General features: G+C 39.6%; 1 protein-coding gene across 1 annotated transcript in view; it reads right to left on the bottom strand.

The window, feature by feature from the left end:
- Positions 1 to 8,824: 8,824 nt before the first annotated feature.
- GRAMD4 (GRAM domain containing 4) overlaps positions 8,825 to 25,527 on the bottom strand; it is a 74,865-nt gene continuing 58,162 nt past the window's right edge. Inside the window, exons 9-19 of the mRNA XM_021524821.3 lie at positions 25,426 to 25,517; positions 24,472 to 24,520; positions 23,571 to 23,642; positions 22,214 to 22,257; positions 22,006 to 22,115; positions 20,645 to 20,799; positions 16,744 to 16,891; positions 16,175 to 16,268; positions 15,029 to 15,113; positions 13,245 to 13,313; positions 8,825 to 12,707 (exon numbers count right to left, since the gene is read on the bottom strand). Coding sequence (XP_021380496.1) covers positions 12,606 to 12,707; positions 13,245 to 13,313; positions 15,029 to 15,113; positions 16,175 to 16,268; positions 16,744 to 16,891; positions 20,645 to 20,799; positions 22,006 to 22,115; positions 22,214 to 22,257; positions 23,571 to 23,642; positions 24,472 to 24,520; positions 25,426 to 25,517 — 1,020 coding nt within the window. The 3' untranslated portion in view covers positions 8,825 to 12,605. The remainder of the gene's footprint in view (positions 12,708 to 13,244; positions 13,314 to 15,028; positions 15,114 to 16,174; positions 16,269 to 16,743; positions 16,892 to 20,644; positions 20,800 to 22,005; positions 22,116 to 22,213; positions 22,258 to 23,570; positions 23,643 to 24,471; positions 24,521 to 25,425; positions 25,518 to 25,527) is intronic.

The following is a 25,527-nucleotide window of genomic DNA, read 5'->3' as shown; positions in this document are numbered from 1 at the left end:
ACATGGTTCTTTTAGTTGTTCCTTAGATACTGATAGCCACAGCTAATTATATTAGAGACGAGATATAATTTTTTTAACTGTTTGCTACTCCCTGGCTAAAAATGTTTAGATTAATAATGACGTTGTCTCTTTCCTATATTTGCCTGTTTTCTCGAAGATGTGATGCGCCTCAGGGAAAAAAAGCAAATTGAGTCAGAGATACAACAAAATTGTTACTGTATTCTTGTTTTAATATGGAGTCTGATCTACATATATGTCTCACAATTCTCTCAATAAAAACGGCTTCTGTGAAAATCAACCCATCTGCACTGAGGCTGGAGTGCTGGGATATTCCACAAACCCTTTGCATGGCAGCAGGACTGGGAAGCAGGAGGGAAGCCAGAGGCCAGTTTCTGCTTGGTCAGATATTTACCTTTACTCACATTATTTTGCTCTTCCTCCCCAGAATGCCTGACATCAGTAAATAGGCAATACAGACAGCAGGTACAGGCAATACACCTGTCTACTTGCAGGCTCAATCAGCAGCCTCAGGGCAGAGGGTTTTGCTGTGCACAGCTCCTTCCAGCCCTATAAAACGCAGTTTTCTGCTCAGGAGGGGCTGCCCCTTGGTGTGCCACTGTGCCACACAGCTCAGGAGCCATGTCCTGACAGCCAGAGCACAAGGCAGCCCCTGAGGGGTTCAGAGCCCAGGATGGAGCTGTGGGTGGAGGGTGGCTTGGGAAGCAGCAGGGTAGATACCCCCAGCCACGCTGGCCAGCCCCTGGGATGCTCAAGTTAACCTATTAAAGACAACAGATATTGCACTCTTGAGGGCAAAGAGATTTTCCAAGTTATTTTCCACTTGTTTTCTTCGTTGGAGCCTAAGGAACCAGCACGCATCCAGCTGGAGCTGAGGCATCTCCATCCCTCTTCTGCCTACATCTGCCAGAGTGCTGTGTTGGGGGGGTGTAGGATATGAGTTTACTGCAGCTTTTAGTCTCCACCTTGGTACAAAAGCATTCCAGTATTACAGAGCACTTGGATTAACAACTTTGCTTCTCTTCTTGGAATGTGCACAGTTTTCTTCTTAAAAAGGACTTAGCTGCATGCCAAGAACTTGCATCTCAATGGCACTGCAATCACCAGGCACAGGGACCTTTTCCAAGGCCTGCACACTGATCTGTAGCCAGATGCTATTTTCACCTCATTGCTGATGAGCAAGTGGAAACTGCCAATGAGATCTAAAGCAGCATATTTAACTCCAAGTTCCTTCCCTTCATTTTTAAATACTAGCAGATGGAACCAGCCCAGGGGTCAGGGAGGACGCAAGTTGTCTTCAACTATGAGCTGAGTGCTCTTCACCAGGAGAGCTCACAAGAAAACACATTGTTAAATAACCCATCCCAGAGGCCTCAGAGGTGCCCAGGTGAGCAATATTGTGGGTGACGGAGACCTCCAGCTCCAGCACAGTGCAATCCCTGTACCCCGTGGGGATGAGCAGCTCTTCCCCATTCTGTGCCCAGAACATGTCACCCCCACAGCTCAGCAGGCTCCACATGTTACCCACCACAGCAGGCAACAGTGCCTCTGCTTATTAAAAACATGAAATTAGACAGAGCACAATGTTGCTTTTCCTAAAGAGAGCATCAAAACCAACATCTGATAAATACGCTTCATTTCCCATGGGGGTTTCCCTTTCAATTGTTGGAGACCTCACTCAGCAGCTGTATTTCAGCAAAAAAATTAACAAAGGGAAAGGGCATTTAAATTACCTCAACCACATCAACAGTAAGAGGAAGTGGAGACCAATGATCCCCTGAGCCCAGACTGGCCTGGCATAACAAGTCCCCCTGGCTCTGACAGCATATTTTGGATCTGCAGGCTTAGGCCCCAAAAGGAGAGCCTAGGTAGTTCCTGCACTTCAGGAACTATACAACCCAGTATGAAACCAGAGAAAAAGTTAAGCTTATGGAAGAGGATAAAAGACATGGGACAAGGGAGACACTCCTAATGGTGTCCTTTTCTCTTCACCATGGCTGCTCTCACCATCTTTACACAAGGCACAGTGCAAGCTGTACAGCTCTTCCCACACACAGCTGGCTGATTAAGACAAAATGGACACTATAAATTGTGGCACAATGGGTGGGAATTAGGTTAACAGCCTAAAAAAAATCTGTTTTGCTAAGAGAAAAGCTCAGGCTTAGTCTGAAACCTTTCTGGCCGTAAATGCAGGAGAGGATAGCAGGACTCCTGTCCACTCTGCCCACCCATCAGTGCCCTGGGGACAGCACCAGCCCAACCTGCCCCAACCAGAGGTCACTTCTCCCAGCTGGGACAGGCTGGAGCAGGGTGGTGATGACCCTCCTGGCCAAGAGACCAAAGCAATGACTTGTACTCAGCTGGGAGCTGCAGTGGGACAGTGCCCCACTCCAGCTGCTTGCTGTGCAGGGGTAGGGCAGCTGCTCTGTTCCACCTCCCCCTGCAGCTGTGTGGGAGCCAGGAGCTCAGGGCAGGCACCTCCAACCAGCTCTGAGGCCAGCAGAGCAGCACAGACTGGGCTTGGAGGGGCCATCAAGCTCGTGGTCACTGCGAGGGTCCTTCCAGCCAAAAGGTTTCAGCAGCTCTGTCCGTTCAGACAGCAGCAGGGCTGAGTGCCCACCAAGGGCACTTTAAAGCACCAATATTTGGGATTTAATACTTCTTGGAGACACAGCTTTGCCAGAAATCAGAAGTCTAAGCAAGTTTGTCACCACCTTCCTCCCTGTCACAGGGAGAGTCTTCTCCTGTCAGGTGCTCAGGTCTTCATTCATCGACTCATCCACCCCTAAGCAACTCGATGCAATCACCAAAATAACACTCCTGAAAGCAGGGGGAAAGTGTCTCTCATTAGGGCTTCCTTGGCAGTAACAAAGAAACCCAACACCATAATTCCTAACAACAAGAACAAAAACTTAGAAGTAACTGAAACCTGGCACCTGTATTTTGATAATATATTCCCCACCAAAAATATTATCAGCAAGGAAGATTAAAATACAGTGCTATAAAGTATTTCAGCCATAGCATAACATAAATAGCTTACAAAGTGTGATGTGTTTTCCTGTGGGGCTTACAGACCAGGTTCCCAGAGCTGTCACAGGAACCCCTCAACCCCAGCAGCACTGAGAGACACGACAACCCAACATTCCCCACACTGGTCTGGTGCTGGTGGCCTCCACACCTCAGGCAGCTCATGCTCTCAAAAAGCAAGAAGGCAAAATCATAAAGACAGAGATAAATACAGCAAATGCTGGGATCTCTGGCACTAGTGCAAGAACACAGATCTGAAGGTGTTTAAGTGCAAGAGAGCATTCTTTGCAGGCTGAGGATATGAGGTGTAACAGGAGCAAGACCTCCCCTGCCTAATAGATAGTCCTATTTTATTTTTTATTTTAGTTTTAAAAACAGCAAGTATTAGAAGCTGTGTATACCTGCAAAAAAATTATACTCAGGCATTTGCTGAGTGGGATCTGGGAAGCCTGAGCTTTCTCCCAGCAGCCACCACTCTGCTACAGCCCACAGCACATCTTACAACTTATTGCACAAGAGTGCAATTACAACTTAAAGATGAGATTTTTTGCAAAGATATAGGACAGCAGCACTTTTTTTTACATGGCTTAACAGTCCAGTCCTGTATCTATCTGCATTTTATACCAGCTCAGCAGTGCCACCACTTACCAAGCCAGACAGTGGCCCTTGGTCCCTGTGGGAGCATGATGGGACCCTTGGTCCCTGGAGGCAGCTTTGGGAGCTGAAGTGGGAAAGCTGCAGAGCACAAAGGCTGGGTGGGGATAGGGGTCTGGAAAAAAGAGGGCTAAGCTTTGCCAACCTTCATGTGAATGTACTGGCTGTACACAGAGAGGTAGAGATTTTGGCCCATTTTTTCAGTGCACACAGCCACGTGTCCACAGGCATACATGCAGAAAGAAGGTAAAACTGAAGAGTAACATGGGCTAAAAATGCAAATTAAATCAAAACCTTTTTAAATTTAAATTTAAGATAATCCAAGGTCCTTATTCATGGTTTTTAGGATGAAAACATGCCACACATCAGATAACATGCCTTCTGTTTCTTCTGCATGGAGGCTGTGAAACAGCCATCCCCACTTTGCTCCTGCTTCTAAGAGGGATGAGTTTAACCCAGCACAGCCCGAGATAACATACTCAAACAAAAAAGCCCATGACCCCTCCTGGCTGTATTTCCTGCCTCCTCTCTAACCATCCCTGCTCTTATTGCAATGGCCCCAAAAATCTAATGAGCAACAGCCACTATTTTTTTTTTTTTTTTTTTGCCAGCTCTGGTTGAAGTTTTAAGGGAAGGAGCTGGGCAAAAAATCAGTGCTTGAAGGAAGTGGATTTAGCAGATTAAACATACCTCTATCAACAGCATTCCAACTCTTTAAATATTTGCACAATCAGGTTTTGTGCAGATAGCACACACAGACATTTTAACTCGGTTTCTTAGCGTTATTCTTTAATACTATGTGCTCAGGATTAGCCCTTAACATTTATCCAAGTTATATTTAAAAGTTACCTCTGAAATCTGATGGACATTGCAAACCTGAAAAGGGGAACTCAGAGCCGTGTCAGATCCATTATGGCCACCAAAACCATACCTGGGCTGCAGATCCAGAGGCAGCCAAGCCAGCCTCTAACAGCTTCCTGTGATTTTTGGAAAGGTGGATAATGCACTGCTCTTCTCACTGCTCTCATCCTGTGCTGGGCTCCTGCCAACTCAGGAAGCTTTGGTGAGACCCAGCATTGACATAAGATAGGTAGCAGGAGGCAGGGAGCTCTTAGTTTGGCATGAAAATACAGTTACCTTAAAATGTTTGCTCGAGCAGAACTCAGGTTTTTCAAGGTGTTTACCCAGCTGGACATGGAGCCTGGCACACCTCTAGAAGCAGGTGTAGACAGGCTCCTGCCATATCCAAGTAAGATGCACAGTAAGTCTTCACTAAGCTGTCCACATGGTCAGGGATATAAAACAGTAAAATTACTCATACAGTAGAAATAAATCTCAAGCAGGAGTTAGTAGAGCAGCAAGCTCAAGATGCTTGCTGAGGTTTAGAGGATTTTGTGTTTATTTTCCCAAGAAGTCACCAAATACAACTGGTATTTGCCACACAGTGACCTTGCATGATGACCATAGTGGTCATATTTGAAAATGTCTGTATTAGAGCAATACAGTAAAGCTACATTTTCCATACAGACATTCTTTATATACTTTTTGGCATATTTAAATGAAAAGTCTCAACATATTTGAAGACAGTATCTCTCCTTTTTCCAAAAGCCCTCCTGAACCCTGCTCAGCCACAGATGGTGTGAAGAGCACCCACAGTCACCACAAGCCCAGTTTTGGACTCAAATCTGCCTCTCCCTCATATCCATCTGTCTTCCCTTTGCCATTTCAACCCTGCAACCCATAGGTAAAGCTCAGGGCTTAGCTGTGCTTTGCTTTTGTTGGAAAGTGCCCAGAGCCACTCATCTTTCAGAAGGATTTGAGCACAGACACAGCTGCCACCACTCCATGAGCTGTGCAGTCAGGGCTGCTTATTTTGCTACTTCATAAGGGTCAGCACGCCATGAGACCAATGTGAAGCTCCCTTATGAGCAGGAAAAGGGCTTCCTCAGGCATCTCCCCTGCCAGGCAAGTGCTGGGACTAATGATGACATCCTGTGTGGATTTGGAAACTTCTAGGGCATGTCCACTAACCAACACCAACAACACACTTCCTGCAAGCATCCAAAATGCAGGGTATTGCAAGAAAAACACATCTGAAACACAGGAAAGCCCTGCATTATGAGAGTAAAGAAAGGTGTATATATATGTATTCACACTTCAGGAGAAATGTCTAATGGAATCCGCTGTTAGCTCACACTCCACGACCCATCAACAGATTTTTCCCAAATCAACAGATTTTTCCCTTTTTTTCTTTTTTTGGCAAAGTGCTTCTTTTCACCCCAAATAATTCTTGTATAGATCTCATGTCTATAAATATGTAAACTTGCATGATATTTTTAAGGATTGTTAGGTTTAGAATCAACTCATGACTCTTATTCCTGTTGTGTGGCTGGTTAATATTTGTGACTGGCCAAAGACATTTCTGTCAGGGGCAACATTTTTTCACAAAGCAAAACCAAAACTGAATACAGTTACTTTGTTTACAGACTTTACACCAGGAATCCTTCCCAAATACTCATCTGACATAAACAACCTAGGGAGAGGATTTGCAGAATTTCTTACTGACTTAGCCATGATGGGTTAAAACCTCACATCCTGATGCTCAAGAGACTGCCATGGAGACTTAGCAAATATCTTAGGCTTAAAACATTCCTTCCCAAATATCATTTTGCATCAGGCAAAATAATTTATATCTACATTTGCTCCTCTGCAGATACATATTTTGCGCAACCAATCCTTGCACCAGTAAAACTGGCTTTTTCAAGAAGATATTGTACACTTTAAAAAGCTCACTCAACAATACGTATCATCTATATTTTATTATTATATCATCTAAATTCTCTCCCAGACATTTAGATGATCAGGAGCAAAGACATGACAAATTAGCTTGAGAATATGGAAGCCACTGAGTAATCCAAGCCAGCAGATATAGCAATTTAGTTGCAATTTATACAAAATGGAAGATGTAAGAAGTGAAGGCAGCTTTAGCGAACTTGTGACATGTTCATCAGGACATGGTCCGTCAGTATTTCTAAATAATCAGGATTGAAATTACAGAGTTATTTTTGTGAGAGGAAGAAAACTAGAACAATGCTGAAAGAGAAAAACAAAGGCCAGAGGAACCAGTGGAAAAGTTCAAAACTGTCATAGACAGCAAAGGAGAGATTTAGGAAATTTAGGAATGAAAAAAAAAGAGCAAATATTTTATCAATATTTGGTAATTAATAGGGAAGGATAGTGAAAAGGGAAAGCTGAAGGAGATCATTATCCATATGCAACTATATGTCACAGAAATTGGCAAAGATGGAAGGAACTTCAGTAGAGAATACAAAAGCAGAAATTCTGCCTAATGCACGTCTCAACTAGGCTGTGCAGATTTCAAGGTACAGAAAAGTGCCAGCTATTTAAAACCAGAAAAAGGTATTTATCTACCCCTCACCTCTCCACTTCCCAGTCAAAGCCAACCTGACCAAATACAGAATCAGCTCAAGCTAAATCTAGTATTAAAGAGATGCTCATCCTTCAGGCACTGCATTACACACACCTAACTTTTGGAGGAACCACAGCCCAGTGAGGACACTGTTGCTGCAAGGGACTGATCCCTTTGCAATATCCCAACCTCTCCAAGACAGAAAATTGACTTCTCACATATTTTGTATTTCTTACTTTTGAAATAAAAATATTCACAAGTCTAAGATGAGCCAATAATTGATGTACTAAACATTTAGCCTAACCTAAAACTAAGGAGAGCAATTTAGTGAATCCAGGGATTCAGGAGAAGAACTCAGACTTGAAAATTACTTAAAAGTAACAGCAAAAAACCCCTCAGCTTCTCCAAGCTGAATGCTGCAACTGCTCTTTATCATTAATCCAGGACTGCCCAGGCCATGTCTTGCTCACGTGGACTAAGGCGCCATGTGTGGGTGACGCTGCAGACTGTGGCTGGAAAGCCTTTCTGCAGCAGGAATTGGAGTTACAGGCAGAGCAGCTGAACAGCTCGTTCAACTCAATTCTATGTTTTTCATGGGCTGCTAAAGTGACCTTGACACAGCAAGCACTGTTTTCAGAAAGACCAAGTCCCCTCACACGTACCATGGAGTCTATAGCCAAAACCAGACTTCCAGGCTCCACATCTTCCTTCCACAAAGCTTCAGGCAGGTGGGGCTGAATCCAGCCTCTGTGAGTACTGGTGCAGGTGCAACTCATCTTGTACAAACATTTAACAAAGAACACATTAAACCAGTACAAGAGGGAAGTTAAGTATTCTCTGAACACGGTAAGCATTGTCAGAACACTTAAAATACCAGCATGAAACATCATTATATTGCCAGCAGCATTGCTGTCACCAGGAGAAAACTAAATACTGAAATAGGGAGAGCAGCACACATTCCTATGTGGAGAATCCATCACAGACTGATCTATTTCAGCTGAGGCAAACACTTTGAGCATTGCAGAGACAAACAAATGGGTCTGGATTAGATGAGCAGGCAGCTCAGTCCCAGCATCACAATCCTAGGGCAGACACAGGTCTGAGAACGCTGCGGAAGCAGCGCGGGACAGCTTCCCTGGAACACAGCAGGGATGGGGGAGCCTGCCCATTCACCCCAGCTGGGACACAGGTGACACCCAGGCACAGCACTGCAGGGTGTGACCAGAGAGCTGAGGTGACACAGCTGCTCCTGATCAGGGAATGCTGCTGCTGAGCACAGCTCCTGCCCACCCTGGGGATGGAAAGGGCTTATCCCTACCTCCAGTGCCCACCAGCAGCACAGTGGCGTGGAGCTCTGGCTGACAGGAGTTTGTCCTCCTCCCAGCAGTCTTGTGTCATCCCTGCCCTCCTGCAGTGGCATCCTAGAAATCACTGCTTGCTTTTTCATTCATTACATTTACCACATAACTACAAGGTGACTGTACTCAGAGAAAAGACTATCCAAAAACATACAGACACGCTCGAATAAAGTAATAGAATTATTTAAAATAAAATTTAAGTTCTTGGGCTTCAAAAGAAATAACACTCACATACCTCTCCCCAGAGATGGTTGTGAATCTGCCAAAAAGCACTAACTCACTTTGTTCCAAGAAATCAGGTGTAGTTTTGATAAATAATTGAAGTTTGCAAGAAGCATTATTAGCACAAAGCGTTTTCAGGTTTATTTAAATAAAAATTATAATTTATACAAGACTTTTTAAACAAACAAGATTTTCTTAAAAAATGTACAGGGCAAATAATTCCATTATTTCAATTATTCATACAGTATAAGTCTTCTGTCAAACAAAAGTTACACTGATAATGAATTATTTACAATTTCAAAATATAGACTCAAACTTCAGACATAAAAATTTTAACATCCATTATATTTCAATGATTAGTAGAAATTAAACATCTGCCAAAATGTACAGAGTTCAATAAAAACTACCAATGTTTTCAAACAGGTTTAAGTAGCCAAAAAACAGGTACATCCTTTCATTTCTTCACAGTTGGGTAAAAATCCTTTTCTCTTTGTCTGCAGAACGAGGGTAGAGTTTTGCTGCTGGCATCCTGTGTGATGTTGCTACTAATAAATAGCTTGTTTCATTCAATCTTGCCTCACAAAAGCTACAGTGCACAGAAAGGCATGATTTCATATTTCAGCTTGTTTCGCTTTTGAATTTAAATGGTCAGTGATAAAGAATTAGTCAGTTTTCATCTCCCTTTTTTTATTGTCTTTAAAAGGGACTCAAACTAACCAACCAACTTCTAAAGAAGTTAAATCCAATTACACGTGAATGATCCAGACATCCACAGACATGAACAGAATCGCAAATATAAACAGCAATCAGACAGACAGAATGACAAGAACATCACTTTCAGCTATTTAGAAGCACTTTACATTAAGTGTTCCGACCCAGCCCGTTTCTGAAGTGCACCAGGCTGTACTGCAGAACTAGGTAGGAAGATGGGAATTGAAGGTGGGGGCTGCAGTGTGACCACACAAGTCAAGGATACATTCACTCACTGCCCATCCCCTCCTGCCCTGCAGACCCCAGAGGGTGCAGCGGGGAGGAAATTGCGAGTAAACACTCCGAGGTCACCTTCAGTCTCTGAGCAGCTGAGCAGCAGGAAACCGGATAACCCAATGTAAAGTGAAATTTGCAAAATATGTACACTGATATCCATCAATTATATTACAACTCTATTAAAAAAAAAAATAAAAAAAGAAACCCAGTCTGTTTTCTCAATACTAGAACCAATGTTGCATTGCAGTTTGCACTAGGTTTGCTGCTTTAAGGATCACTAACTTTTAAGTTCACACTGTTAAAGCGTGGATTCATTTCAAACGTCAGCACATTAGATTTTATAAGACATTTCTAATTTTTTCATTCAGAAAATAGATTTTAAGAGTGTATTGTACACATGAGGCATTTCAGTCTGGGAAAAGGATAATGATATCTCTTCTCCCTCTCGGAAGCCTAGGTATGGTTAATTGTCCTGGCACCAGCAGTATAGATCCTATAGCTCCTTCAGGAACCAGAATCTAGGACAACCCTGTACATGAGGGTCACCACTGAAGGGTGGGAGGGGGAGGAGGTAATAAGTGCAAGTCAACTGATTTCCTACTGAAACTGCTGTTATGATCAGAGTGAAGGTATAAATTACACTTGAAAAATGATACAAAAATAAGAAAAAGAGCATGCTCTCTGTAAAAAATATAGTTTTCTGTTTCTTCAAAAAAAAAAAAAAAAAAGGATAACCTTAAAACACACCCAAAGGATTTTTTCTTAAGACAAAATGAATGAATCTGATTAAGATTTATATAACATTAAGCTATTTTAATGCCTATTTTTTAGCTGCACTTGCTATTCAAGAAGATTCTAGAAAGAAAAGCCAAATTATAGTATGCAGCAATTACAAAAAAGATGTTAACTGATTTTAAAGTAGTTTTTATAAGAAAGATTTAAGATCAATAATTTTTACTTAAACATATAACCCAAATGTGTAAAGTTATGAACCATAAACTGTCAAGCTACATCCACTTTAAATGGTGGCAAAATGGATTTCCCACCAGTTCACTTATATTTGAAGTTTCCAGGCCCTGAGTTACAGCATACCAAAGGTGGTGTTAGAAATGCACCCATGTTTCAGGTCATGTACAGACATGGTCCAATGCTACTCTAAAGTGAGAACTTGAAAATTGCATTTTAACCATTACAGTCGTTTCTCCCCCATTCTTGCTTACATTACCACCCAGAGCATCAGTGTTTCACTTTGCAATACTCAAAAAAATCATGGTATTCAACACTAGTTTCAGATAAAATTTGTATTAAGTTCTCATATCCTACCTCTTCATGGCCAGACTAAAATAAGGTTTGTACAGTTTGACCTCCACCTTCTTCATTACTCCTGCACTTATTGACACACTTCAATTTTAAACTGTGCTAAAAGTTAAACACCCTTTGGTGTTTGCTACCCCTCTTCCTTGTTAATTTTACCCCTTTCCTTACAAAGAAAGGAAATTCCTGTTCAAAAAAACAGAGAAAAAAATCCATGAAATTAAGTCTCATTTTACATAAGAATTTGCATCTCCATTGGTTTTTTTAGGGCCATTCATATAATGTCTGGAGACATCTATACTACTCAACTCAAAGGACACAGCAAAGGAAAAGACACTCTGGAAGGCTTGGCATAACTCCTACTGTGCTTTCATGAAAATGCAAATAAAATTCTAAACCTCTCAGATGGGTGCTATTATATAGAGTATAAAAGCTTTCTAATATTAAAGACAAAGGTCAATATGTGCTTTGCTGCTAGACAGGCCTGAGAGAGTTTAGAGGAGTGCAGCCTCTTCCTGTTTTACCTGACAATTGGGTTTAATTGTTACTAAAATTTAGTTCTGCAAGGGGGAAGACAGAAGCACACCAACATTTCTCAAATTATGCTTTGAGAGGAACAAGTGCTTTCAGTTGCTATATTATAGCATAATTTTATCACAAGGTAACTCAAGAAAAGAGCCAAATTAAAAAAAGACCACATCTGAGTTTAGTTTAATCGCTCCAACCTCACCAACACAAAAAGCCTTCAAGTCTTTAATGCATTAACATACAAACGCCTTGTACATGCAACATGTACAACAGCTGAGCCCTTCTAGGACAAGTACCTATAGAAATATAATTATAAGATGCCTAACATTTTAGGAACAACATTTTGGCGCCCTCTTTTATAAAAAGTATCTGCCTGCCTTCCTTCCTCTTGCTTTGGTTAATGAGGAAAGGAAGATATACTTACAAACTTTCTCCTCCAATTCACTGTACAAGTAATTTAAACATCTCTATGCAGGAAAAACCGAAGTTAACCAAACCAGTAAATCATCCTTCTGCAATGTAAAAATTAGGAAGGAGGAGTTATTTGAAATGCAGTTGTACATATGGAAGTACTAAGAAGCTAATAATTCCTCGGTGTTGCCATCAGTTTTAATAAAGGACCCAATTAAAAACTCCAAGCTGAAGAAGGAGACTTCAGGCTGCTGCAGTCATCATTCTCACATCTCAGGGAACAACAACTAAGATAAAGGGACAAATGAATTCCTAGTAACATCAGTGGAAATAGAGGGATCAATCTGTTATATAGTCAGGTCTCCAAGTATCTTCCCAGCTTTTAATGTCAATAAATAAACATTAAAAGTGCTTAATGTGCAAGGCTAATAGTGATGATAGCACTTTCACTGTTTTCATTTGGTTTTTTGTCTTTTTTTATAAAAACCTTAAAAACAAACATGAAGGCATATATAAAATACACTTGGTTTATGTAACAGATAGAATATAAACCACCAGACAAGAAAAATTATTGCAAAATATATGAGGATGTTCATTTTTTTCACTACCAAGTCATACAAGAAGAAAGTTTCCTTCAGCTCCTCCAAGATAAGCCACTAGCTTTCATTGCTGGATGATGCAGATATTATTTTCATGTATTGGCTGAAAATTGCCTCAAAAGCTTCATCTCTGTGTACCATGGCACCGAACACTAAAGGCTAAATGACAGAAAAAAACACATCATGTCAGTTCACAAAGAAAAATAATTTCCTCTAGGTATATTTTTGTCAAGTCACTAGGAACAGATTAATTGTACTAAAAATGTATTGATAAAGACAAAATAATCCTTCTCTCTATTAAATCTTTGACCATGTGGCATATTTTCTAATATTTTTCACTTCCTTAAAAACTTCATCTGAGGGTCAATTCATTCCACCTGAAAGCCTCCTCCCCCATGGACACTCTCAAGCCAACAGCTTTTTGTTTCAGACTGCGTAGCAGACTGCATGCTCCTGATGTAGGATGCTGGGGAAAAGCTTTCTAAAGTGTCAGAGTAAAACACTCCAGACACAGCAGACCAAGTTGAATATTTAATTCATTAAAATTCTGAAGACAAACATACTGAATAATAGACAAGTGAATTTTTTAAAGAGAAAAAAAAGCCAGCCACTGGCATAAAGGGACAAAAAAGCCTTTATGCTGGAGAAAAAGGTAAGAAATCCAACACAGCAATACAGATACAGCCAGCTACTTACTTTCTGTGTAGATGGTGTTGATACAGCAATACCCATCCCTGATCCCGGGAGAACAGAGAGTACTTTATACTAAAAAAAAGCAAAAAAAGCCACACACAAAGACATAAGATACCTTCTGTACTGAACAATAGCAAAAGTTGCTGCAGAGGTTACACAATCTATCACTGGCATGTCCTCCCAGCCACAACTAAGAGACCTCTACTAAAACCAGGATGAAGCCAGCTGCCATTCTCTGGAGTCTCATTCTCCTGGACTCGCTGGGTACAGCCTCAGCCAGACAGCCAGGACCCTTCTCTGCACTTCCTCCCACGAGCTGCAGCAACACAGGAACACCCACCCTGCTGGAAGCAGCCCCAGCCCCACCGGGAGCATCAGTCCTGCTCCAGCACACAGAGCTGAGCCAGCCCGATGGGGTGGGCAGGGCACAGCACAGTGACACGGCCTGTGTGCACCTCCCACAGCTGACATCCATCCACTCTTCACAGGCACAGCAAGCAGACCAGAAAAAGCTTCTTTTTCAAAATTAGATGGAAAACAGGGTATCACAGAGTCATCATTAAGGTTGAAAAAGTGCTCCAACCTTTAAACAAACACCACCATGTCAACTAAACCATAGTACCCAGTGCCACAGGTGGATTGCTTGCTTGTTTTTGTAGAAAGAATACAGATAAGAAGGAAGACTGATAAGAAGGAATACAGATAAGAAGGAATACAGTTGGCTGAACCTGAGAGTATTCACAGGGAGAAAGTGACATTAAAGTCAGACCTGGGCTTCCCACCTCCAAATAAAACCAGGCACAGTACTTTTTTATGCTTGACTGCATGATCCCTGTCTCGTCTTCATTAAAAACACTACACAGATGCAAAAGAAACTTTATGGCAGTAAAGGCGTACCGAACAACAAAGTAAGTTGAAGTATGATGTTTGAAATCCATTAATATGAATTTTTAATTCCAGTAGGAATGTTCAATTTGAGCATAAGCTGTCTGCTTTACAGACATGTCATAGAAATAGAAGGAATTAATTTGAAAATCTGGAGGTACTTCTGCAGTAATAGACACAGGCTGAGGTGTTTCTTTGCTCAACATGATTTAATCTGTGGTAATATGATGCAGCAGAAAGCAAGGGTGTCTGTGTTCAAGATAGGGACAAGTTCAGAAAGGCTAACAAATAAAGGCCATAGAGAGTGGTGTGAGGCACCAATAAAGCCATTCGTAATCACAGGCTGAAAAACCTCAACCAGAGGAAGGACAAAACTGCCCTTGCTATGCTTCCAACCTTCCACTTCTTGCCTCTGTTACTGATGGGTCCCAACCAGATGAAACTCCAGCCCATGCCAGTCTGGCTATTCCAGTCATCTACCTTTCTCCACTGACAGCAATTCTGCCTCCCTCTGAGGCAAACACTTTTAAGATGGTGCATCTATAAATATTCACACTCAAACTGAAGTTAGTAATACAGAATTCCTGCTACCAATAGATCTTTTTAAGGCCTACACAGCTCTGGTCAACACTAGCGTTAGTAAACAATGTAACTTAATTTAAAAAACTGCATAAGTGTAAGGGTTTAGTAAACTAGTTTGTCTTCATGCTCATTGCAAATTTGCTTGTGCTGAGTCTGAAAAAGCAGTTCTGTGAAACATTCATAATCAGAGAATTAAATTCCACTTACACAAATTATCATGGCATGTTTTTTCCAAAATAACAAAAGCACAAATGCAAAACATGACTAGCTGAACAGAAAACCAGCTTTCTCCTCTATTTTAAAACACTAACCAGGCATACCTTTTGGATATCTGTTATGTCTGACAGCTTTATAACTTTATTTCTTTTTGATGAGCCCGATTTTGAGCTTTCAAAGCACAAGTAACTGGAAACAAGAAAAGAAAGTGTTCATTTAGATAGAGTGTTTTAAAATAAATTTCTCAAATATTCTCTTGTCCCTTTGAAGTTTGAAGTTAAAGTAACTTTCAAAATAAAAAAAGACATTCAGTTCAGTTATGGCTTCTAACTTAGCACAAACATTTATAAATTCTAACAACTGGCTGGTGTGTCTGAAAGCCCAGAACATACAGTGTGCATACACACATAAGAATTCTTGTGTTTTTATTACTGCACTGAATGGTTAAACCTGACAAGCATTTTAAAGACACACAAGGGACATATATCCTTAAACAGTTGAAATACCAAATGTCAAAAGGCTTATACGTCTTTCACCATCCTAAAAGAAGACTAATGAGAAACACTGTGTTAATTTCATGTTATTGTGCTGCAGACAAAAGCTCAGATTTCTAAACATTGGAGAGCAGCCTCCATCACTACGTGACACTGCATACAGATGAGTTTTACTTCCTTTCATTACACTCCAAAGGAACTTAAGTGCAAGACCCAAACAGTAATGACCATAGCTATTCAGTCCTGGGAGGCTGGGAGGTAAGTAAGGAAATTTAAAAAACAACCGCTCACCCATAAAAGTCTGAATCCAAGGCTTAATTTTCAGGGGGGTTTTTTTTGTTGCTTTATTTCAGGGAAGTTATATGTTCAGCTTGCTTTAAAAAAAGCCCCAAACTAAGAGTATGTGTCAAATAGTTGTTGATCACAATTTTCAACATTCACTTAGGTTTTAGGTTTCTTTTCTAGTATCTATACAGTTAGTACGTTATCCACATCAAGAACTGCAGCTTCTAGCAGCTGTCTGTACAGAGCTACTTTGCATTCCTATGCAAGCCTTACCAAGGCAAAATCTCATCTATTAAGCATAGCCACAGAACAGGTTCAGCTCTCCCTCTCCTTTGATGCTTCCTTGAAGTTGCAAAGCACTTTGAAATGGCATTTTTGTTTCAAAACATTATTAAAGTACCCTTTTTAGATTCAAATGCTTTAATGTCTCAAACTTCCCTCCTAAGAAAGGCGTGGAGTGCAGCGACTCACTTTTCTGTGACATAAAGAACTCCATTCCTGATGTAGTCTGTAGGCATCTTCCGATCTCTGTTAATCAAGCAACAGCGCCAGCCATTTTCACACACTGAAAAAGTCAAAACAAGAAATCCTACTCCAAGAAAAAGAGACACTGGCACTATCCCCAACACTCTCCTTATACAATAGAAAACACAGAATATGAAAATTAATATTAAACTTTAGATACCTAAAAGTGCTTAGAAAGAAAAGCCTAAATCAGGTGTTCTAGACACCATAACATCTGTTTTAAGACTCATTTTGAAAAAAAAAAAAAAAAACAAAATAAAAACCACCCACACAATTATTTCCTTTAACTTGACTACTGGATTTGCATAACCATAAAAGGAACAGCAGGCTGTGCACTCTTTCAAAGAGCTGTAAGGGTATGGGATGAAAGAGACTTCCATTCATCCTAATTTAAAGCAAGACCTTTAAATCAAAAGCTTACACCTATACAATGCACAGAAAATGAATTAAACTTTAAACTGTCCTTGGCTTTTTAAAAAATATTATACTAATGTAGCCTTCCTGTGGCATCATACCTGGCAAAGGACGTTCATTCTCTGACAGGTTAAAAACTTCATGGAAATTTCCTCTCTTGGTGGTATGAAAACGACTTGTGTCTTCATCTTTGCTAATTCCAGTTGGAGCACTTGAGCCCACATAACTCCTGGAGGCTGCTGTTTGAAGCTGCAGAAAAAGAAACATGATTCCAAAATCTGAGCAGCAACATTTAAGCTACACTCTTAAAAAAATTTAGCTAACTATGCTTTCTAAAAAAAAAAAAATCTATAATACAACAATTTTCATTAACTACTTCCATAAATTAACTTCGGACTACTGCACTATGCTGCTGCTAGAGCATAAGCCTCTAATATGGTACCTGAACACAACCTTTCAAAGTGCTACCCTTTGATGGACACACTTTAGTGGGGTGAAGCACATGGTGCTAAATGTACCTATCTTAAAATACCATTTTTCTACAGTAAAGGCTATGTCTCATTAGATACAGCTAACTCACTGCAAACAGCTCCAATGATTGTAACTAGTGGGACTACTAATAGACAATATATAATCAGTACTCAGCTTGTTTTCAAGAGATAAACAAAGTATTACTGCACAAAAGAAGTTTAGGAAAAAAAAAAGAGAAAAAAAAAGCCACACAGAACAGCATAAACTCATTATGAATGCAAATGCTGAAAATGAAAGGAAATTTTCCACACTATGATCCATACCTTTTCATGCCCTGACAGCTAGCAGGAAAAGAAACAAACAACACAAATGTGACAGTGACAAAAGAAAAAAAGTGAAATCTATTTAACAGTATAATACACAGAATAAAACATGAACCAAGTGGCACTGCAAGATTTTGCTCACAAACCAAGAGACTATGCTAAATGAATGCAATTAAAAAAGAGTTACGAGTGGGTAGAGCACACCAGTTCAATTTATTCAGGTTACATTAGAAGCATTCATCTTTTCTGTGCTTTGAAGTTGTACTGAATTTTGAGAGTGTTGACACATAAAATAAAATCTGAATGGCTGCTGGCATCCTTGTATGTATCCTAGTATGGAGTTCCTAAAACCAAAGTATTTGAGTAAAATCTAGTTTTAAACAGAGCTCTTTAACCACTGGAGACTGCTCTGGCAACAAGCCTTGCTTCTGGAAGTTCAGCAGACAGTTTCTTTTGGAAAGCTTGCCTGTATTTTCATTTTCATCTTGGTGGGGTAAAACATGATTCCAAAAGCTAGCACTAGCAGCTCTGCTTAGCCCTACCATGCACATGCAGTTAAACAATTGGCAAGCTGACAGCCTGGAAGCTCAGGACTAAACTCTTCTTCTGTAAAGGCCCAATGCTGCTGAAAGCCAAGTAGCTTCAGCAGCTTTTTTTTTGTTACTTTGCACTGAATTGGCAGCACTCAACACCTCCCAGGATTTACACACTAAGAAAAGAAATCCAAAGCAAATGAAAACATGAAAAGTGCAACTGCTAACTAGAAACCAGACTGACAAAACAGGCACAGCAGAGGGCTCCTGCAGTCTGCCTTTTTAGTGTACCTGTAAGACAATGATGCTTCAGGGGAAAAAAATAAAGCAAGTTAACATGGCTGATAGTAACTATTATCACTTCTGCAGTGCTGAGTCCCTGGAACCAAGGAAAATAATAGCTTCTTCAACAATCTGTGTGCAACTAAAGTTGAAAAGAATTTTCTGAAGGCCTTCTTAGACAAGCTATTGGGCTGCACATGCACACAACCAGGTGAAGCACCATGGCCCAGAATACAAAAATGATCAAAGCAAGAGGTCTAATGTTCTTTGTGCTGGATTAAGGACTATTTCTTCTCTCTGCTACACTGTTTCCTACCTACTTGTTATATAAAGAGATTAAAAAAAAAATGGAGTTTAAACTTCAGTACAATTACCCATCTCGTGGCTGAAAATGTGAGTAGTTCTGTCCTTACTTCTAGTCCTGCCTAACACATGCAAATGTTTCCTCTTTACCACTCAGGCTTGAGACAACCAATGGTCAATCACTAAGAGAAAAGCATTTCGCTAAGCCTTAAATCTAACTGGAAGTGACTGGATTTGTAATGCTGGAAGAGTCCTGACTGTCTAAAAACATCACCAACAACCTAGAGGTAACTCCTTTTCACTTGATCTGTCATCAGCTTTTGACATACAACCTTTACCCATCAGATACTGCTGTCAGGACTGTTCTCTATGGACACAAGGTCAGAGTGATGGTACAGGCAATTAATATTGCATTGTGTCTAAGTTTACTCTGTCTTGTACACTGTTTAATAATAAGAAGCTGAAGTGAAGGCACACATGCTGGCACTATATGCTTTTGGGCTCTGCCTTTGCTATGAAAAAAAATTAACCCTCTTTGGCTTTTACTTTTTAGTACAAAAATCTATTTTTCATACTATGACGTTTGCATGGATAAGAAAGGGCTAAGAAAGTTTTTCTAAAATTACTGAGATCAAGTTCATGTTTTCAAAGGCATTTGGAAGCAGGTAATGCAGTCCTGCCCATCCTTTCCAGGCCAAGGCCACTGAGCCAGACCTGGTAGTACAAAAACCCTGTCTCTACTTGCAAAATTAAAGCCATGAAGAAAAGCCAAAAGGAATAATTAGTCTCTAAGTTTATGGATTCAAGTTGAATTGAATCAATCAATTCAAAATCTTTTCAGACAATTCAGAATCTTTCCACCTCTAAGGCAGATTAGAGAGATTTAGCAATATGATGTCACAACTACCAAGTATGTGAAAGAACCTGTAAATGTGAGAACCACAGAAGCTTTTAAGATCATCTTCTGCAAGCAAGAGAAATACAGGCCATGGATGGCTTAATCCAAGTGCTTATTAATCCGTCTCATCCCTTGGAAAACAGGAGCAGAAGACTCACTTTCTGTAATAGACTGTCCTTGTCCACTTCCTTCTGAAATAGTCAATTGTGCTGCAGTTCTTTTACCACCCTCTGCTCCACCACCCCTAGCCCCAGATTTCCTCTGAACAACTGAGGGGTCATGTGCTCCTCCCTTTTGCTCTCCCAGTTGTATACCAAGACTGAATTACTGCTCAGTACTGTGCATTTCAGACAGTACTCAGAAACTCCAAGAATGCAATTAGATATTGTGCTAAGAGGCATTAAGCAAATGCTAAAATGGCATTAGATGCAAGGTTTACTACAACTATTTTAATTTTTAAACTAATAAATATTGACAAATCCAGAGATATGAAAAACCCTGACTCAGTTACCATGTCAAGCCCCCAAAAAAATTACCAAAGATGCACAAAACACAATACTTAGTGATTTAACTTTGACATTTTAGCAAAAAGAAAATGTACTCCTGGAGTACGAACATGAAGTGATTTATCACCACTATGCTAAAAGGTCACCTAATACAAATAACCATGAGACATCATGTCTAAATATGTAAACTACCTTACTACCTTTGTTAGTGATTATCCCATTAGAAAGCTGCATATTATACTCAAGCCTTTATCTATTTTTAACTGCACTTCAATTTAAGTAAGTATGTAAATTTCCACTGAAAATGAATGTCTAAGAATAGAGAAAGTGGATACAAAAAGACTGTATTTGACAACAGAATTACAGAGAATGTAGATTAAAAGAAATTAGTATTAATATGGATGGTGTTATATTTGTGTGTTTAGCTTCATGATTCACAGTACATCTATACATAAATACACATTTTGGATAACTGATTCCTTTCATACAAGAAACAGAATCCATAGAAGAACTGTAAATCTTGAAAATAATAAAAAAGGGATATTACAATCAACTAACATTGATTGTAAAGATTTAATTAACCTTCTCTTTAATGTGCTCTAGTCACTGGAGAAAAGGAAAAGGGAAAAAGGGATCTGATTTTCAGAAGCTGGGAACATAGGGACAAAAAGATTTATTACCCTTACCCGTCTGGACACTGTAGCATTAGATCTTTCTTTGAGCTGAGGATCTGTCAGGAGACTTATCCAGATGATATAAGGAGTATCATACTTAGCTCTTAGTCTGGGGCATCGTTTGAAGATAAAATCAATAAGGAAAAACTTGATTCCAGCATAGAGTCCTGAAAAAAAGGTCACTTCAGTTTGAATGCTGAAGAGGCATTAAGAACATCACTGTTTTGATCATATTTTCAAAAGTTCACAAATGAAACTGAATCCTGTATACTTAGTCACAGTATTAAAACCATTCTCTTAGGTTTACTATTTTGTTATTCTTCTTTCAACACCAGAAAATTATTTTTCTTTCCTTCCCATCCCCAGTTCTTTTAAACATTTACATAGCCACTATTATGCAGAAGAACATTTGAATAATTCAAACATATGTTCCTTATTACCAGAAGCATTCTGAAAACATTATATACTACCAAAAGAAAAAACACCAGAACATTCAACTATGCAGCTCCTGCAAGAATTTTAATGGCAACAGAGGGCTCTCATGTACTACATATAACTCTGTCTTCCAGTCCCAACTCTTATCTTATACAAGTTATTTCCTTGCCTTCTGCCATTCAATATGGGCTTAAAATTCTCACCCAAAACTTTACTGAGTGGAATTTGTATCTCCTAAGAGTCAAAAAATTATTCCTCACACATCTAAATTCAATTGCTGTGTCAAGCAAACCTACATATATGTTCAAGCTAACAAAATTTGAAGTTCAGTGACTCTAAAAGTAATACTAAGTTGATTACATCATTACTTTAATGAAAAAATTAGAGTTTTTGGTTCACAGTACAGGGCTTCATATATTAGCAAAGAGTCTCATGATGTAGTGAGAACCCTTTTCTCAATTCCCAGCTGAGACTGAGCATCTGTAACAGATCCACAGTAATCTGTTTATTTTGCCCATCCTCCAAGTTTTACCAGGAATCCCACTAACTCTTTTACTTTTTGCCTACATTGTCATTTTCATGCTTCCTGTATAAAGCCACATATTTAATCTACAAGGATGTATGAGCAAAAAGCCTTCAACATAGAGGATTTTCCAGAAGCCTTGGAGATGACAGTCTGAGAAATTCTAAATTAACAGCTTATCATAGACTTCTCCTCAAGAAGCAAAAGCATTGTTCAGTCTTTTCCTATTACACACTGAGATGGTTTTCAAAATAGTCATGACAAATGATGCCAAGCACAATGAAAATACTTTAAAACACAGCATGATTTATTAATGCAGGTTTTCTCCCTTAAACTCTAAAATTCTCCTTCTAAAGATCATGTAAGTTTTAACCATTAAGTCTAGACTGTAAGATGAATTATTTATTGTGTTTACCCAATGCAAGCCCAAGAATCCTGTAGGGCAAAAAGCAGGATGCAATAAAAGCTGCCCATAGAGCAATGTAGAGCTTCTGTGTAATTTCTGGCTGGACCCACATGAACAAGCTGAAAAGAAAAAATAAGCAAAATTTTATTACCAGTGTTACAGATATTAGTAGAGTCTTGTTTTAAAAGGGAGGAAAATCTCATATCAGATAACTTACTTTTTAAATTTTTCCAATATGTCTGCCATCTTGCCAAAAAGGTTCTGCATAAGAAGCAAGAGAATTAAAATCAAGTCCTGCATTGTTTTGGAGTTTTTTGTCCACATAATGAAAACAAATAGCTTTCTGACTTTGTTGGCAACCAATTCCCAGAAGTGATTTTTTTTTAAACTAATTTTTAGCTATTTTTATACTTCACAACTGAGTAAATACAGAACAGAACGGCAACAGATGATGAATTCCATCTCATTTAACCTTGTTCTGTAACTTGTGATTGATTATTACAAGTGAAGAAAACTATTTGATCCCACTGTCATGACTGAAAAGCATTTACATTACTGCCAATATTTTAAATTAAGCTGCCAATCTAAGAGTGAAGAGCTTCTGTTGGTAGGTAAAAAAACTGAAGGTTTCTTCAGACATTTTGGGTGCTGAAATTTCAGGAAGTTGTAACTGAGTTCATCGAAAGGACTATTAGCTTCTTGGAAACAGACCATTTTCATGTTTTATAATAAACCATTGGAGACAATAGATCTCAACTAATTCCAGCAAATGGGGAGACAATTGACCCCTGCTCAGGACTCAGGCCATATTCTCTGCCAGAGCACCCGAAAATTTCACATTTCCAATAAATTTCCAAAAGTGCTCATATAAACATATGCACCACCCCAGCAGAAGGAAGGAGCTGAGCAGTCACAGTTAGTAGGGAAGGTTAAACCCCTTCTCTCATCAGCACATCATCGAGCATGGCACAAGGCTGCAGTTCAACTGGATGGTGCAGTCACTCAGCTGCTACCTCATCCAACTCAGGGAGCTGGGAGAAAACCTTCCTTCAGCCTCCCCAGTACCAGCAGATTTCAAGGCTTGGAGGGAGTGGAGTTTTTTAAAACATGCTGTTTTACAGACAGTGCAAACTGTTGATTTAATACAGCTAAACAGACCACAGCCTTCAGCTAAATCTTAAAGGAACAGAGTCTCCTACATCAGTTCTACGACTAGCAAATTTAGGAGATGGATCCACACTCCAGTACAACTTAAAGATTCACCACCCAATCTACATTATCAGAAGCTTATATGATATATAAGGTAGAAAACTGTGAGAAGTTGCTTCTGTTCCCCTGTGGAGTTTGCTCAGAGCTGCAGTCAGAGAACCACAACCCATTCTCAGAAGCATCATGCCATTTCAGAAGCTCCAGGAATCTTCCTGAGATCTCCACTGCTCACAAGTAAAGTTCCCTTTGCAAGAGCATTTCTTCTTCACGCATTTGTTTTCACATGCTGTGTAACAACCTCCTCTGAGCACGTGGACCACAAACCCCCCTGTTTCTAAGGGGGCAGCCCAAGAGCAGCACAGTACCTGAGCCTTCTGAGCCACGTCTAGAACAAGCTGGAACTTTTCAGACACGGTCAGGTCCTCTTTTGGGTGCTCCTTAGGCAAGGAAGAGACAATCCATTCATTTACAGCTCAGATAAAATGTATTTTACAAAACTTGTCAGAACAAGGTGACCCCTCAACATTCTTAGCAATACTCATCTCACTTTTAATAGTCTCTACATTTACCATTTTCCTCCCTTGTTTCAGATCTACTTTTTATGTTTTTCATTGCTGGTTATTTTTAGTTTCTAATGTTTTGGGGGGCTCAGGGGAGACTTTATCATTCTCTACAACTATCTGAAAAGTAGTTGTAGTGAGGTGGGGGGGTCAGTCTTCTCTCTCAGGTATCAAGTGACAGATCAAGAGGAAATGGCCCCAAACTTTGCCAGGGGGGATGTAGATCAGCTATTCAGAAAAATTTGTTCATTAAAAGGGTTGTCAAGCCTTGAAACAGGCCGCCCAGGGAAGTGGAGCCACTATCCCTGGAAGTATTTAAATGACACTTAGATCTGCCACTTAGGGACATGTACCCTGACCCAGTGATGGGGCTGGCAATGCTGAATTAACAGATGGACTTGATGTTCTTAAAGAAAACAGAATGCAAGACTTCTTGAAGATCCCCAGGACCTAATTTGTCCCAAGCTGATAAATTAAAATTTATTTCAGAAATGTGTTTTAAGTTTGGAATATTTTAGGGTGAAGCATCTGAACACAAGAGTGCTGTTAGTAAAGACTTGTAAATTACAAGGGAAAGAAAAAAAATGTAGTGTCTTCACTTGCAGCTTGCTCTTCCTTCCTTTCCAGCTACCCACACAAACACAGAGGAAGGTTTAAAGGTGTAATTATTTTGCAGGCATACAGGTGAAGCTGATCAAAGACCTACCATGTGCTCAGAAACTTCAGGCACAATGCTCCACTGTATTCTCCAACCCCTAGGAATGATGGAAATAGTTAAAGAGAGCAAGAACTCCATCCATCAACATGGATTATTTGTAAAAGGTTAAAAAGCAGTTTTATGCAATAAACACTTATGGCTTAAAACCAAATAATATAATCCCCAAATTAACAAAGAACCCACAACATAACAGAAGCACAAGTGGCCAACAGACAGCTTTAAAAATATTAGTTAAGTAGATACTAAACAGAATCACTGCTTGTGGGTTTTATAACAAAAGCTAATGGTGTGCATGGCCTAAAGAATTAGGAATATTTTTCTCTTATTTTTTCATGTGAAGAAAATTACATCAACATATTTAGAAGCCTATTTGCTACCAGCAATTTCCAGGGAATACAATGTCAAACAGAAAGATCAATTAAGAAGTCAGAAAAGTATTTTACAATATGCACATTAAGGTCCTTTATGCCATTTTAAGGTGCATTAAAAAAACACCCATTTTAATTTGTAGAAGAGATTGACTTTACAAATGGAAGATACTTTGAATAAAGTATTTCAAGAGTATTTCAACTGCCATTTTAGGCCTAGGTAAACATTCTCTGCTGGGAAAAACAGCAAGCTTCAATATTGAAGGTGATGTTCTTCAAGTACTCTAAATATTGCAGAATTAGAAATATTAGAATTTTAGTGTGTTGAGGGATTTGTCTGAGACCATGCAACATTGTTTATGATAACCCAAGTCACAGGATACAAAGATAATTCCCAATAATAGTAGATTATAGAAACTGAGCAATGATACTTAGGATATTTGAGTTTGAATTTCACTGTCTTAAATGTAACTCACAATATTAGAAAAGGTAGCAGTTTACAACTCAGTGCAAGAATAACAAAACATCTTTCAAACAAAGCATTACTTAAGTAAGCTAGTATTTATGCAAATACCTGGCTATGAGGTAATTTAGGGATAACCTCAAAATTGCTAAAAATAAGAACATAGGAATGGCCCAGCCATGCCATACAGCATTGATGTAAATCTGCAGATTA

This window comes from Lonchura striata, chromosome 5 (assembly GCF_046129695.1).
Source record: "Lonchura striata isolate bLonStr1 chromosome 5, bLonStr1.mat, whole genome shotgun sequence".
Taxonomy (NCBI): domain Eukaryota; kingdom Metazoa; phylum Chordata; class Aves; order Passeriformes; family Estrildidae; genus Lonchura; species Lonchura striata.
Note: the sequence above shows the minus strand (reverse complement) of the source record. Positions and strands in the feature narration are given on the sequence as shown.